Source organism: Electrophorus electricus, chromosome 12 (genome assembly GCF_013358815.1).
Source record: "Electrophorus electricus isolate fEleEle1 chromosome 12, fEleEle1.pri, whole genome shotgun sequence".
Classification (NCBI taxonomy): Eukaryota; Metazoa; Chordata; class Actinopteri; order Gymnotiformes; family Gymnotidae; genus Electrophorus; species Electrophorus electricus.
This window is the reverse complement of record NC_049546.1, coordinates 9,586,297-9,602,986: the sequence shown is the minus strand read 5'-3', so window position 1 is coordinate 9,602,986 and position 16,690 is coordinate 9,586,297. Positions and strand designations below refer to the sequence as shown.

Here is a 16,690-nt window from a genome sequence, read left to right as displayed (position 1 = left end):
ACCAAGGACAGCGTGATGCAGAAAAACAACTCCTGCAGGTGTGTGGTGATTCAACTAAAGAACATTTTTTTAACCCAAAAAACTAAAGGCAGGGGGGTATCCTTCACTTGGATATAAGGGTACCAAATTCCATCTTGGAGCACCGGATCCAATTGGCATAATAAACGGTAACTTGCACGCTACTGGGTTTCAATTTAACACATGTATGGTTTGGATATAATGGTGGGGATTTCAGAAGTTCAGATGTAAAAAAGAAAATGGTGCAACTATATTATAACCTCTAAAAACTATAAGAATTTGAGTTGTGTACTGGTCAGACATTTTCTGGAGTATGCCACAATAATGCTTGTCAACTTTGACCTGCAATAAAGAACAGGCTAGCTATTCTCAACCAGTAATTGAATCTGCATCTTTATTTTTGAATGAACTAGAAGTTAAGTGTCATCGAATCAAGAAATATAGAAAGCACTGTGGAACTAAGATTGTGGACCACACAAACTGCTCATACCTATGAATTTATAGCCAATGTAAAAATGACAGGTAATAGCTTTGTATACTGTTAGGGATGCTGTACTTGTTCATGTACATGTGCTTGCACATTGTGAATTGCAAAATTGAATGAGCAGAAACTCAAAGGAAGAGTCCAAGAAACATGCTGTATTGAGAACGTTTTTATTCAAAGTTGCGCTCTAAGTGCTTGGCGCCATACAGAGATTAAGCACTGGGACACACAGTAAACTGTTCATACGCTTTTGAGTGAATGTTTGCACGTGTGTCAGTGTAGGCAATGTGTTGATGTGTCCTAGAGTAAGTCTGCACGGTGGCGTTAGGGTTAGCATGTCTACGCTGAAATCCAAGAACCACACAACTTCACTTTTTATTCAATTTGAAACACAAAAACGAAACAAAGTTGAAAAATAAAAATAGTCTGAGCCGGAGGTTGTACAGTAAAAGGGGATGGGGTGTGTCAAACTCCTGTTGCTAGGGACAACCAGGCAACAACGCCACAAGGAAAAGTCAAAGGAAAACAGGTTAAAGGTCATCATCCTCATCTGGGAGAGCTGTTTCTGATGCCACCTGAGAGTAGAAGGGGGAAATCATAATCGTTAACATCAGAACGACAATCATGGGTGTACGCAGCAGAGAACCCTGAATACAATCTGATCAGGCTTCACTGTTAACAGCTGAAACATGCAGGACTTGGGCATTTAGTGTCAAGCATGGACTTACTTTCAGGTCGTGCTCATACTGTGCAGCAAGTGATGGGTCCATGGCAATTTCAGGTGGGGCAAGGGCAGGCATCTCCACAAACTCCAGGTTGGGATCACCAATCAGCTTCCGTGCAAGCCACAGGAAGGGCTTCTCAAAGTTATAATTACTCTTGGCAGAGATGTCGTAGTACTGAAAGGACAGGAAATACAGATCGAGCAATCCATCGCTGTAGGTAAAAACTGATCCCACTGAAGGTCCATAAGGTCTACCCAACCTCAAACAGGATAAAACTCATGCCAATAAAGCACACTATTGCACCTGCACAGTATTAGATATGATGTGCTTTCTGTGGGATACACGTTTAGGGTCATAGGGAGAAAAAGGTACATGGCACTGCGTCTACCTGTAGATTCTTCTTGCGGTGGAACACGATGCTCTTAGCTTTAACCTTCCTGTCCTTGATGTCCACTTTGTTGCCACACAACACTATAGGAATGTTCTCACACACACGCACCAGATCGCGATGCCAGTTGGGGACGTTCTTATAGGTCACTCGAGAGGTCACGTCAAACATGATGATTGCACACTGAGCTGGAGAGTGAAGCAGAAGGACAAGATTAACAAGCCATTTTAATGCAAGCATTAAATCAGTCAACTCATGGCTAAGCATCATTACAACAAAACAGAACATCGAATTTAGAAAAGCCATAACTTAATGGAGCTATATCCTAAATGGAGCTGAGCATGTACTGTCAAAGACAACATGTACTAGGTGAGCAAAAGCCAAAAGCGTACCTTGGATATAGTATCCGTCTCTTAGGCCTCCAAACTTCTCCTGTCCAGCTGTGTCCCATACATTGTATTTGATGGCTCCTCTGTTAGTGTGGAAGACCAACGGGTGTACCTCAACCCCAAGTGTGGCTGCAGGGAAATGAGCACTTTGAGATCTACAAGATTTTTCACTCTGGCACTGAAAAGAAGTCCAGTATCAGATAAGATACTCCACTCAGTCTAGGTTTGACTAAAACCTCCCATGGTGTATAATGTGATGTCACACCCTGCTCACACATTCCAGATTAGTATTACTCAAATTGTGAGTGTTTAATGGCAAAGACTAACTTCATAATATGCTTAATGTTTACTATTGTCAGTGAACATTATACAGAAACTTACCAACGTATTTTTTCTCAAACTCCCCTGTCAAATGTCTTTTCACAAAGGTTGTTTTCCCTGTGCCTCCATCTCCTACGAGAACCAGCTGTGGTGGTGTTGGGGGAGATACGATTACATAATCTGCCTAAGGTGAACGCTGCATATTTTTAAGTCTAGCTCCATTTTTCTCATTTAACAACATTTTACTTTGTAAAAGCAATATATCGTTTCTCCATCTGAGAAGTCTCAAAAAAGGGTGTGAAGAGGGAAAAAAAGTTTAAGACTCACCTTAAACTGAACCTGTGGGTCGTTCTCTGCCATTGCTGAATCTGTATGTATTTCTGACGCAGCGAGACTCTAAAGGGGAGATGGCGGGAGGGTTAGCGAGGAAGCGCAGACAAAAGGCCGGAACACAGACTACAGACACAGCACACTAAAATTGTTAACTACGGATGGGCCTAGGAGTGTAGCATTGGCTAACTAGCTAGCTCGCACGCACACAGTCTATTCCGGGACAATCAAGTTCTAATAAACAAACCGATTGACAAGTGCGCATTAAAACGGGATTCAGCAGACCAACACGTCGGTGTAATGTCAAAAAAATCGGCACATCGCAACCGAAATTGATGCAGCTACCTAGCTAACATGAATTGCTGAACGTGTTAGCATTTAGCTTAATAGCCACACAGCGCATCGCTGTTGTGATGAAAGCTGTGCGCCATGTCGCGCTGCCGCACTTTTCTAGTTTCGACTGGAACACATTCAGTCCTACACTCAAATCTCTTCCCTCGCTACCGCTAACTGGCCGTCCTAAAACTGATCAAAAGTACACAAGGCCTTGCGCTGTCGCAGTGGCACTGAAACCACAATACACAACGAATAAAGGTTCTCAGCACAGCGCAACAAATGCTTACTAAACAAAAAGAGAGCAGTAAGAGTAACAAAGCAAATAAGACGAATGGATGTGGTCTCCCGCGGCTTCTAACGCTAGCAACATGCTAAGTAGCTTAGCCTGCCCAACAACACACGATGCTAACACGCTAGCATTACATAGTCCGGTTATGCAGAAAGACATTAACTTTACTACAAGAATGCAGACACACAAATTGGTCAACACACGCCAATATAAGCTACATATCAAAGCCTTAAGACGGCATTCATCAGGATCAGAGCTTAGGTTTTCCGTAAAACGCCCGTAGTCTTACATCAGCACTTGTGTTCCGCACACACCGGCGTAGAAGTGATATAAGAAAAGAGCAAATGGCAGCGCCCGCGCGGGCTTCAGCGTGGGTCACATAAACGCTTCCGCCCACACCACGTGACCATCACTATCCGCGCTCATAACTACAATTCCCGTGACATTTAATATCGAAAGAAGTGTTTTACTTGGCCATGACGGTAAAGACGCAGATAGAAGCAACTGCGCTGCATACAATTCATTATTTTCAATAATCGACGTATAGCGAACCTAGAATTTTCTAAACAAAAAGCACTTGACATTGAAAACACATTTCAGTGTAGCTCATAAATAGCACCATGTGAAAACATTTAAATCCTTTATTTCTGAAAAAAATTGCTGTGTGTATATGAGCATATATTCACACTTTTTAGTCTACTTTTGTATATTTGTGTGTGCTTTGTCATATCCTGAGAATTAGATTAGTAAGGTTTCGGTGCATTGCTTTGGTACATGTTTTAATATGATACATTCCCCATGCTATGTGTGTATACATATTTATATTATGGGCATTTTAGTATAATGCTGTGTTTTGGTGGATGTTCATCTGTATATGTTGTCAGCATGAAAGTAAAAGTCCCCATTATTTCCCAGATATTCCACAGAGAACTCAAAATCAATACCCCGACCAAGAGAAGAGGAATTAAAGAAATGGATGGACAGATACACACATGGATGGATGAACAGATGGTGGGGCGTAGTGTGGGTGGGGGTTAAAGATGGCAGAATACTGAACACAGTTAAATGCAAGCTCCATATATATGAGTTTGCAAAATCTACAGTAGACATATGATGTCAGGTCAGTATGAAAGTGAGATGTTTTCCTGTTGTCATCACCATAGGTATGGATTTCAGTTGCAGGACACACACACACACACACACACACACACACACACACACACACACACACACACACACACACACACACACACACACACACACACACACAAATACAAACACAGGTATGAACATAAATACACTGCATGACAATGTGGAATATTATTCTGTTCTGTATTAAAGCTAAGTGGGCTTTTGTGTGCGCGCGCATTGAGAAACGGCCAGTGGAAACTGATAATAGACTTGTGGGATAATGCGTAAAGGAATGGTGCTTGAATAGCCCGTTGCTGCCATCTGCTGAGTGAGATCTTGAGATAGGTACTGAAAAAAATGAACAGAAAAAATGATCTCGTTATAATTTTCTAATTTGCTCCTACGAATGGTTCTTCTATGCTTCGCTTCATTGCCATCTTGGGTTAGGGAGTTACCAAGCTTATTACAAAGTAACCTATGAATATACTATAAGATCTACGACACCATGCCATAAATGTATTTGATGTATTGTGATCACTTCCTTTAAATGTGGTTATAGTCAGGGACTATCCAGCAAATCCATTATCAGATGATACTCAGTTTAATTAATTAATTTATTTTGCTCCCTCAAGACTGCTAAAACACTATAAAGGAAATTTGTTCTTTTCTCAGATGATTTCTGCCAATGTGGTTATCAAAGACTGATTTCATTTAAGCATAGTGACCTTTCTACATGTAAACACACACACACACACACACACACACACACACACACACACACACACACACACACACACACACACACGCACGCACGCACGCAAGTGCACACACACACACACCCTACAGCGGAAGAGTAATTTTCTCAGTTCTGTCTTTCCTCCCACTGTAGCACAACGGCACCTATCAGTTAGACAGTGTATCCAAAGGTAAGTTCCTTAAAACCATAACAGTCTTCGTCTCACACATCTCTCCTTTTCATCGCTCACCTCTCATATCTCAGACACAAAACAACTTTGCATCTGACACACATACACACTCTGGCAAAATAACACTACACGCTGTATTCAGGGGTTGTAGGTCACTTTACTCATCACTTTAATATTAGACATCTGTTACCATATGTAGCACAGCAGAAAATAATATGTAATGCACAGATATGTTTGTTGAAGTAAACTTTTAATCCCCCCCCCCCCTCTCTCTCAGGTGATGTCTCTTCTTCCAGAGCAGAGAGGAGATGGAATAGGGAGCTCTGAATCCATAGAGCTGCAAGTAGCTAAAACAGACCGTTATGGATTCCTGCTAGATAATGGAGATACACACAGCTACAGGTCAGCATACCAGCCATATATACACACATTCAGCACAAACTGTGTTCAGTGCAAGTGTGTGTGCTTATGGATATACATGCTATTTTGTAGGCTCACCGTGAGCTCTGAGTTATAGCTCCTGATGAGACACTGCTATATGAATATCGTGTGCTGTTCTCAACTGTTACCTACAGCTCCTTTTTCTCTCGGTCTCAACATCCTGCCATGTTACCATAGTGATATCGGCTCTGACAGAGTGTGGTTTCCTGTTTTGTGTATGTGCCTGTCTTTATGTTTATTATGACTTTCATGCAACATTGTGACAACTGGATTGCTGTGGACAGTGATACTATTTTATTGAGATATGAAGACGTGGACACCAAAAGTTGGCAAAAGTTCTAGTAAATGTCTTCTTCAGAAAACTGAAGAAGACATATTGTATTTAATGAAAAATCATAGTTTTATATTTTTCTTTTTTTAATCTTAAATATTACATGTAAATAGCCTACTTTATTTGTAATTTCCTTGAATTAGATTGCAAAATGTTTAGAAGAATATGTAATACCTTAATCAAGTAAAATCTTTTAATAACAGAAAAGGCTTTAAAGAGCAATAATGATGGTATGAAGGTAGGCCTAATTTATGACAATATTTTTGTATGTAGTTACCAGTACCGGAGTTGAAACAGCCTATTAGAGTTCAAACACCATTCTTTGTTGCCAAATGTTTTATGTTTCGTCCTGTAATCGTTATCAGATGATAGGCTCCTGCTTACACACCAGTCACAGGCCTAATGTGATGTCAATAAAGTACCTGAATTACGACCCACTTTTAAACACAATTTCTGCTGGGAGCAGGTCTACTATCTTAGATACATTTTAAAATAGACATGTCCACAATCTCCTATAAGGGAAGAGTGTTTTTAATGAGTATACAAAATGCCACAGGTTCTGTATGTATTTTTTCCTCACTGATGCTAAAAGATTCTATGGCTATCTGGAAGGTTGTCACTACCATTTGATAGGAGTGTAGGGATTGGGCTTTCTACAGCAAACAGCCTTCTCAGCAGAGCTGGACTGGTGGGGAAGGCACAACTTTTACACATCTGTTCAGCTGTTCATAAGATAAAACACAGAGGCTTCTGGGAGCTTGTTGGTAGACATACAGGCTAGCACTGTAGAGGACTACTGTTCTGAAACCCTTTGGCAGTTAATAGGTTAAACAGTAACCCCAAAGTAACTGACGCTAATCAGATTATGTTACTTTAATACAAAATCCATAGGTTAGATAATTTTAAATAGGTGATCAGTAATCTGTAATGGAATAAATTTTAAAAGTAACCCTCCCAATCCTGAACAGTGATGACCTTTGCCCCCGGGTTGTGAGACATCGTGAAATGAAATGGATCAGCCTCATTAAACATTGGGATCAGGTGCTCGAGCGGAAGACCAGTAAGGTAAGTTGTGTGTGTGTGTGTGTGAGTGAGAGAGAGAGGAGAGAGAGAGAAACACAAACTTTAAGTATTAAATGAATACATAATAACTATTAGTATAATGTCTAAATTGTCAAAAAGTTATAAGTCCTCAGTCTTCACCATTGGCTTACAGATCAAAACGCAGTGTCAGAAAGGTATCCCAGCATCCCTCAGGGCTAAGTGTTGGCCATTACTGTGTGGTGCTACACACAGGAAGGAAAAAAACAAAGATCTCTACAAGGTGAGTCATTGACCGAGTGGGATATAACGGTGAGTAGAATTTTCATGTGACCTCGTTACTGGACAGAACTGTGACTTGTTGGCTGTGTTTATTTTACATTTTCTCTGCAAGGCTCTGGAGTTAGCTCCTGGTCAGCAGAGCTGGATCGATGTAATCAAAAGAGACACAGACAGGCAGTTTCCCTTCCATGAAATGTTTCAGTCGAAGGAAAGCCATGGGTAATGCCACCTTCCCGTTGGTCTGATCACTTTTCCCTTCATCTTGCAACACTACATGGACAGCACACGTTTTAAATAGCGATCAGTCGTTCGTATTTGAGTGATGACAATTTTTTGTTTATCATATTTTTCTGAATTTGCTGGAACAGTCAGCAGGGCCTGTTGCGGGTTCTGAAGGCGTACACAGAGTTTCAGCCAGAGGAAGGCTACTGCCAGGCTCAGGGCCCTGTTGCAGCTGTGCTGCTGATGAACATGCCTTTGGAGGTATGGCAGATGGCAGCCAAACAAATTCAAACATTTTAGACTGAGTGGATCTCTTGAAATGAAGTTAGTACACAAGAAAAACAGCATTAAGAAAAGAGATATAAATCTGAAACTAATACTGCTTGTTCCTTACAATTTCAGGAAGCTTTCTGGTGTTTGGTGCAGATCAGTGAACTCTACCTCCCTGGCTACTACAGCACCCTGTTGGTAGGGCATTGTTACCACAAATACAATACGTGGTGGTGTGAAGTGTCATTGTGTTTATTGTCCCTCCCTTGCTCTCTTTTTGCAGGAGGGAGTTTTGTTTGACGCCGCCATTCTTTCGAGTGTGTTAAAAAGGACATGTCCAGCTGCACACAAACACATGGAGAGTCAGGGAGTGGAGCCTCTTATGTTTGCCACTGATTGGTTGATGTGCCTGTACAGCCGTCATCTGCCTTTCAACACCTTGCTTAGAGTGTGGGACCTTTTCTTCTGCTATGGTCAGGGCTTATATATGTATGTTTACATGCTTTAACTCAGTAAAGCACATGTGGGTGCAGCAGTATTTTTCTAACAGTGTCAATGCTTGCGTGTTTCAGGTGTCCGTGTGCTGTTCCAGGTGGCTGTGGTTCTTGTACGCCGTTGTTTGGGAGAGGCTCGGCAACGAAAGGAGTGTGAGGGTCAGATGGAGACTCTTGAGCAACTACGGGCTGTTCGGGGGCGTGTACAACACGAACATGCCGACTCCTTCATTCAAGAGGTGGGCACTCTGGGCACTTAGGGTGGACCTAAACCCCTGGTTGCAACTAAACCATAAATTAACACCCAGTTACATACTTGCTGTTTTAGAGCACGTTTGCAAGCTTGCACCTTAGACTACTTTCATTTTGAGTGGAGTGGATTCATCAGGATTTCAGTGTAATATTATGCTTTCATGTACAAGGAGCCTTGATGCAGTAATTGTGCACATTATTGTATAGAGTAATAATAATAATAATAATAATAATAATAATAATAATAATAAATGACTACTGCTGGTACTACTATTGCTACTTCTAACAATTGAAGGTTTGGACAATCAGTATTGGAGACGCTCCTTTGGTCTGCAGGAGGACTGTGTTCATAGTGGGGGCTGTCCCTACTAACATTGTTCACCCTTTCTTTACAGGTGTGCTCAGTACCCCTGTCCTTGGACGACCTCCAGAAACAGACAGACAAAGAGTTCGAGAAATGGAGGAAAGAGCGGCCTGGCTCAACCTTTGACCCTCGGTTTCGATGTCATGGATACTACATGGTGTGGGAAAAAGAGAGGGAACATGAGAAGGAGCAAAATAAGAAGGATAAGCAGAGCGCAAACCTGAGTGTTTCGCTAACGCGCTCGCACTCGTCTCTATCTCCCGCAGTCATTCGCAAAAAATGGAGGAAGAGGGGGAGTAAAGTGGAGACAGAGGAGTGGGAGGGGAGCGCAAGAAGGTTCTCCCATGGCATAAAGGAGGAGAGTGACGAGGGAGAGAGGAGGAGGAGGAGCGTGTGCGGAACATCTGGGGAGCTGAGGGTAGGGGCGGGTAAGAAACCTCAGGGGCTTGGCGGCCAGTTCCAGAAAGACTGTGACACAGTCATGCACGCGTGTGTCATAGCCGTGGAATCGGGCTCCAGTTCAGAACTGTCCAATCACAACATGCCTGTGTTTGAGGAGGAAAAGAATGATATTGCTGACACTGCTGCACCACTCCAGGACGCATCATGCAAAGACCACGGACAAGACAAGGAGATGGGGCTGTCTTCAAGCCTGGAAGAAGAGGTACAAACAGGACAATGTCAACAGGAAATGGAAAAGGAGACAGTTACTGGTCAATCAGTAGATAGCATGATGACACATCAAGATGAAGACAAAGAAGAAAAAGAAATGCACATAGAAACAGATTATCAGGAGTGCATATCAGTGCTTCAAGATGAACACACGAATGAGACTCAACAACTGGAGGAATCACAAACCTCTCAGCTAGAGAAGGAAACACTTGCCACCAGCAGTAAATGTGAAGAGGATATACATGCGAACAGCAGAAAACCAGATGAGGAAAAGGACATTAAAAGTAGCATACAGGAACAAGAAAATGACATCAAGAACAGTACACAGGAAGAGGAACTGTACAATAGTAAAGAAGGAAATGAAACAGGAAACAGGAGATGTGAACAGGAAGAGGAAATGGACATTAACAGAACTAAACAGGAAGAGGCGAAAAAGCAGAATACCAGTGAATGGAAAGTGGTGGAATTACAAATAAAAAGCACTGAAGAGGCAGCTGAAGTCGAAGTTATTATTAACATAGAGGAAGAGGCAACACAGATGAATATTTGCAAGCAGGAAGAGGAAGAGATAAACAGCAATAAACAGAAGGAAGAAATACAAATGGACACCAGTAAACAGGAAGAGGAGATAGAGATATATAACAAAAAACAAGAAACACAATCAGATAGCAATGAACAGGAAGAGGAACAGAAAAAGGAAACAGAAATAAACACAACTGAGCAGGAAGTAGAAATACAGATCAACAGCAGTAAACAAGAAGAGATGAAAGCACAAAGCAGTAATAAAGAAGAAAAAATCCAACCAATATGTCTCATACAACAGCAAGACATACCTGAAGAGATCCAACACCAAGACTCAGAAGAGAGAGCTAGTAACCAACCAGAAGAAAAGACATGCACAGCTCAGCAAAGCTCAGAAATTTGTACATCTGAAGAGCAGTACTTATGTTTACAATCTCCAGAGGAAGGAGAACGAGAAAAACAGTCTCTTCAAATGGAAGAAATGGTTGAACTCCAGATGTGTCTAAGCAAAAAGGAGGTGGAGGGAGCACAGGAAGAGCAGGCAGGGAAGAGCGAGCTCTCAGAGGAGACAGAGAAGGAAGCCCACATAACAGACCCACCAGAGGAGTCTAAGGGAGTGAGTGAGGCAGCAGTCATGGTACAGGAAGAGAAGGTAGAGAGGGAGAGGGAGAAAGAGGAGAAGAATAGCAACGATTCCACAACAGGGGAAGATGCATCACAAACAGTGGCAAGGTCATCTTCAGCCTGCACACACATGCAAAAAGAGAGAGAAATAGAACCTTCTGGAACACCTGAGCCTCTTCAGGACTCAGCTGACCTGCTAGAGGAATGTTCCCCAGAAGCACAAAGAATCTCTGAGGGTGTCACACCTGAGACTCAAACAGTAGTTTGTGACCATGGCAAATTTGATAAAAATAGTGGATGTGGCAACCCAGAACCTCAGCAGGAAGCTGAAAGTGTTATGCCTAGTGAGATGCAAGTAGAAAATACCCCTGTTTTAGTGCAGTCCACAACCCAGACAAGCCCTCCAAACCATCCCTGCCCAGGTTCCACCTCAAACCCTCACACTCATCTCCGCTTACGCAGGTCCTCCAGCTCCAATACCTCCTATCCCACAATTCTCTCTGAGGAGACATTTAGGGATCCACATGAAACTGAGCAACAACTCGCATCTCAGCATTCCAATGCACAAATTCCAAAGGCAAACTCTGCATGCTTGTCCACAGAAGCACCCATCCCAGATAGCGCACAGCAAAAGCATACAACTGAACCGGATATGTCGCAGGACACATGCAAAAGCAAAACGCATGCTCTCCCTGGTTCCGCCATGCAGACTCCAGCAAATAAACCCAAGCGCAAGGGGCTGTTCCACCGCTTCAAAGGTGAAGCAGCCCCCAAATCCACGGTCCCAAAAATCCTCATCCAGGACTTCAGCGAGGGAGAGGAGAAACTGAGCTCTAAGGAGCGCAGGAGGAGGAGGAGGGAGCAGGAGAGGAGAAATAAGGAAGAGGAGAAGGAGAGGAAGAAAAGGGAGAAGGAGCTGGAAAAGGAGAAAGAGAGGGAAAGGAAAACACCTCAGATGAGGAGGAAGAGTTTTCAGAGGCTCAGCAGGAAGTGTGACAATAACGACATGACCCCGGGAAACAGCGGCTCTCAAACATCAGGGCCTGAAAGGAACACTGCATCTTATGCGAACAATTATTTCTGAGTGCAATTTTCAGTGTAAAAAAAGGACTTGACCACAGAGATAAGGCAGCAGGGGCTATATTTTAATGTCCAGAACAATGATTTATATATGATGTGTATTATTTTCACTGCTCCATCACTGATTCAGCCTTTAAAAGACAGCTTCGAAGAACAATAAAATAGAAGGATTGTATTTCCAGTTTGATATGGTTCTTCCACCTCAGTCTTTATTTCTATAGGGTCTAGTGAAGTTTCTTCATTTTACAGATTTTCTTTGTCCATTATGTCTTTTCCACGTACATGACTGATGACTGTTGTGGTTATTCCTTTTCTCCCTCATCCTCGCTGTCACTGGCAAGCACTTCCTGGCTCCGTGTTGTCTGACTGGTCAGTTGAGTGGAAGCAGGTAGTACAGAGCCAAAGAAAAGCGAACAGAACTGAGAATGGAAAATGAGAGTGTGTTGAATTAAAGCATTATTTGTGGGTCAGATAGGCTTTTAAAAAATTGATCAAAGCAATAACTTTTTTTCTTAAAAACCTTTTTACTTGGCGGTCTGTCTAGCAGTTCCTCCTCCTCCTCCTCCTCTTCTTCTTGCCTCGTGCTGGACAGTCGAGCTCTGTGATTGGTGGAACAGGGATGGGGGGCAGGCTCATAGGATGGTACAGCAAGTTCACTTGTCTCCATAGCAATGAGGTATGAGTCCATGTCATCACTCATGAAGTCATCAGGTGGGGGCTGGGCCTTGCACCTAAGAGAGCATGAGCAACAGGCAATACTCAAACACAGACTAACAATACTGTTCAAATAAATAAATAAAAATGATCAGTGAATAAATATAATTTTTGTAGTTAATCATGATTACTCATTTGACAAGTTAATGAAATTTCATTAAAATGTCCATTTGTATGGGTTCTGTATGATGGTTAGAAGTAGTTAATTTTATTAATAACAAAAAATAAATGCTTATTTTGTTATGTATACTAAATACATTTTATAATGTATACTTAATGTATTTTACCATTATTATTTTTATAATATGTATTCATTCAATAATTTATGTAGAGGATTTTTAATGTGCGAAGTGGCTCTACTATACGCCATTACATCATCCCACACTATTTTGTTTACTTCATTACACAGCTGGAGCTCATGAAGGGAACTAGTTACCTCTCTGCTTTGCTGTTGCTATGGCTGTGTTGGTGTGAGTCTTCAGACAAAGTGGCGAGTACAAAGTTAGCCTCCAGAACACTGTCTGACACACTCAGGACCACTGGGCTAAAGTCACACACACACACACACACACACACACACACACACACACACACACACACAGTAATTCTGATGTGTGAAAGGCAGGGATCAGTTTGAATGGAGACTCTGATATATACCTGCCAGGGTCATCAAAGTACATAGAGACTGGGAGACCAGATGACTCCGCAAATGTCAGCAAACCCTGTCAGGCATACAGAAAGCACTAAAAAGTAGCATAGCCAAACTAATGTGTTACTGTGTGTGTGTGTGTGTGTGTGTGTGTGTGTGTGTGTGTGTTTAAGCTCACCCTGAGCTCTTTGAGGCAGAAAGTAATGCTGTTCTGAGAGCTGATAGCAAAATGATCAAACTCCTCTGAACTCAAACACAACTCAGTCATCATTGCTCGTGATGGGTCTTATGAAGGAAAGGGGGAAGAGCGACAGAGTGAGAGTCAGTATACAAAGAGGGAGAAAGCAAAAAGTCTTCAATGAAAATGAATACATTCATCTCCCCCCCCCAATATGTTATGTAACTTTTTTTAGACATTGAAATTAATGCTTTGAGAATTTTCTAAAACAAGATACGACTGTCAAACTAAGAAACTGAACGGAGTCATGTAGCCGGTGCTTAAGTAGCAGTTGAGTTATTCAGTTTCTCTGTTCAAAGTTAGTTTCGAGTTACATGTGTACTATAAAATCAATGTCCATAGATTTGTACTTTGCTGTGCATTTCAAGATGATGTTTTTATTTATACACAAGCATGCACATAAGTATATATTCGCAAATACATTTGTGTATTCTATATACTCAGTAACAGCTTACTGGCTTTGTGTTGAATGTCAATATGTTATGTAACTGATAGCACCTGGTCTGTTATCTGCTTGATCACTCCTCATCTTCAAGCTTTACCATTTTTTGTAGGTCAAATAGTTTGCTTTTATTTTACTTCCTTTTTTTTTTTTTTTTTTTTTTTTTTACAAATGCTGTATATAATACGACGTCCCTCCAAAGTTACCACCACAGACAACTCTGCTATTTCTGTTAGTTTATCGAGGCTGCATATCGTGTTTTTTGTTTAGATTTTTTGTTTTAAACCAAAAAGTGATTGAACAAAACACTAATGATTCCCAGCAGGATTTGGCTATTGCTCTGAAAATATCCATGAATTCCCCCAAAACTAACCTGCATCATCCTCCACATGGTTCTTGAGCCACACCCGCTCACCACTTACTGACACACACACTTCTTCCAGAGAAGGTGGAAAGTGCAGAACTGTATCCACCCACAACCTACACAAACAGGAAGCGGAGTGCGAAATGAAAGCGCAGGAAAGAGACTCAAATTGAAGGTGATGCTGCAACTGTGATGTTGCAAAAATCACCAGTCAGAATGCAAAATGAGGGGATGGGGCGGTAGGGGTTACAGAACCTGGGTTGGGCTTGTAGCACATTGCCACGACTCTCTTTGTCAAACACTGCCTGCAAGCTCTCACAATCTTGAAAGGACAGGTTGTGTGTTTTTAAAAGCCCTGAAATACAAACACACACATACACACATTTTATACAAATGTCCACCAAAATTCAGAAAAGTAAAATAAATTACTTGAACATGTTTCTTGTTTAAAGAGAATTTGAGGACTTCACTCATAATTTGTAAAATTCTTTATTTTTACCATGTTTGCAGTGTAGTGTGATGGTCAGACGACTCTTCTCACTGTTCATCTGAATACGGCACTTCTCCACTGAGCGTTCAAGGGAGGACAGAGACCTGAACACTGCCTGTACACTCTGAGAGAGAGAGAGAGAGAGAGAGAGAGAGAGAGAGAGAGAGAGAGAGAGAGAGAGAGAGAGAGAATTATTTATAAGACCAAACACAGAGAGTTGAGAAGTCCAGCACTAACCAGTCTGCTGTACAAGAGAAGACTGTGGAGTGGAGCTTACCTTAATGGGCATTTTGCAGTGGAAGGCTTGGTCTGGAGGAGCCTGGTACCTCTGGAAAAACAGTGGAGACAGCATGAAGCAGGCGAAGGCTGATCGGGATGAGTTCACAGCACGAAGAGTTAGCTGTAAAACACAAAACCATGCATGGAAACAAGCATGTGTAAACATGTGAACACACGTGCACATACAACGACAAAAAGAAGAGCTATATCACCCATATTAATATAATTTGGCAAATATGTCATGCATAATGTATAATACACAAATTCCTTCATCCAAAAGCATTTTCTTGCACCATACATTGAGTTTAATTTGAGCTCCTGACCACACACACTAACCCCATCCTCCATGGGTTCCAAGTAAAGTTCTTCTCCAATCCTTGAAAGGGAGTGTATTGCTTTTGCCAGCACTACAAGATATGAATTATATGTTACATACATACAAGATACACGCTACATAATACATAAAACCACACTGATATCCACAATATAAACTGAAAAACTACTGTCAGAGAATCTGCTACTTTAGGTAGGCTAGCTATACAGGTTACGATATGAAAATGCTTCTCTAAAAACAATTGAGAAAAAGCAGAAAGTATTTAAATGTTAGTTAGATCAAGTACAGCTTAGCTAATCAATTTCATTTCTGTCTGCTGGGAGAGCGACATCTGAATATGGACTTGAAGGTAATGCAATGTTGTAATATTCAAACTGAAATTATCATAGTGGCTGGCTATTTATAATAGTTAGTTAGACGTCTCTAACTTGCATTACGAGTCAGCATTTATTGACTTGGCGTTAAGTTACCTTTTACATTGCCTCCGGTCGAGACGCAGTCCATTCTAAAAATACTGGATTAACTCCAAGGGATTCTTAATGGTGTAACCTAAAATATAGCTAACTAACTCTAGCTTACATGCCTACACATAAATATAATGAGGAATTTATATTTTGACTCCTTCCGGTTCCATCTGGCGAAACGCCACTGCTAATGCAAAAGTCATTTTTCTCATCAACAGGCATTTAAATAAGCAAAACATCTAACATGCGATCTACAGCTTGTTTCCAAAGCTACGCCGCCAGCTCTAACCACTGCCCTCGACGATGTTTACTTCGAATCGCCCTGTCGCGCGCAATTCTCAACGACACCAATACAGTCGCTCTGCGTAGTATAAATGCGCCACGTCAACGCTGTCCTGCAGTGACGATTTCATGAGGCAGGTGTTTGAACAGACATGTGTACATGTTCGTGTGTGTCTATTGGTTTTTGTACACTATGATAGAAATCAGCTCCGCGGCTGCCTGTTCCATGAAGCTCAATCCAATTTTGAATGCATGTGAATATATTGTGTGTGAGAACCAATTCACTCAGTTCAGTTAAAAAACATGAAATAAGTGACGCATTTCAGATCACAGACATCTAGTTTAAAATGATTATAATAGCCATATTTAGATTAAAGAAATGGGTCCAGTTTTACATTCTTTTGTAGCTATACAACTTAATACAGTAATAGTTGGCCCACATGAGTAACCATTCATGAAAATACAAAATCCCTCAAACAGTATTAGTTCAACGGTCTGATTA

The 16,690-nt window shown here is 41.5% G+C and overlaps 3 protein-coding genes across 5 annotated transcripts; 1 reads left to right on the top strand and 2 right to left on the bottom strand.

The window, feature by feature from the left end:
* Window positions 1-656: 656 nt before the first annotated feature.
* Window positions 657-3,665, bottom strand: ran (RAN, member RAS oncogene family). Its single transcript, XM_026999343.2, has 7 exons — window positions 3,570-3,665; window positions 2,653-2,721; window positions 2,386-2,470; window positions 2,008-2,133; window positions 1,616-1,803; window positions 1,231-1,401; window positions 657-1,077 (listed from the first exon to the last, which is right to left on the bottom strand). Exons 2-7 carry the CDS (start codon window positions 2,683-2,685, stop codon window positions 1,033-1,035), a joined length of 648 nt encoding a protein of 215 aa, XP_026855144.1. The 5' UTR covers window positions 2,686-2,721; window positions 3,570-3,665; the 3' UTR covers window positions 657-1,032.
* A 1,632-nt stretch (window positions 3,666-5,297) lies between these two features.
* On the top strand, window positions 5,298-11,726 carry tbc1d10c (TBC1 domain family, member 10C; the record flags this gene model as incomplete). Its single annotated transcript, XM_026999304.2, has 10 exons — window positions 5,298-5,337; window positions 5,615-5,739; window positions 7,078-7,174; window positions 7,326-7,433; window positions 7,545-7,651; window positions 7,801-7,915; window positions 8,057-8,122; window positions 8,208-8,397; window positions 8,497-8,657; window positions 9,066-11,726. Coding segments are annotated over exons 2-10 (3,627 nt in total), but the record flags the coding sequence as incomplete, so codon positions are not given.
* A 250-nt stretch (window positions 11,727-11,976) lies between these two features.
* rad9a (RAD9 checkpoint clamp component A) lies at window positions 11,977-16,246 on the bottom strand. 3 transcript variants are annotated; one of them, XM_026999327.2, is made up of 11 exons: window positions 15,913-16,246; window positions 15,445-15,515; window positions 15,107-15,229; window positions 14,839-14,953; window positions 14,595-14,694; window positions 14,349-14,455; window positions 13,474-13,580; window positions 13,304-13,368; window positions 13,083-13,190; window positions 12,453-12,663; window positions 11,977-12,351 (listed from the first exon to the last, which is right to left on the bottom strand). In XM_026999327.2, the coding sequence occupies exons 1-11, from the start codon at window positions 15,944-15,946 to the stop codon at window positions 12,235-12,237; spliced, it is 1,158 nt and encodes a 385-aa protein (XP_026855128.2). In that variant the 5' UTR covers window positions 15,947-16,246; the 3' UTR covers window positions 11,977-12,234. The 3 variants fall into 3 exon arrangements, with proteins under 3 accessions (XP_026855128.2, XP_026855129.2, XP_026855130.2); XM_026999328.2 differs by having other exon boundaries at window positions 12,461-12,663; XM_026999329.2 differs by having other exon boundaries at window positions 15,107-15,157.
* Between the last annotated feature and the right edge of the window lie 444 nt (window positions 16,247-16,690).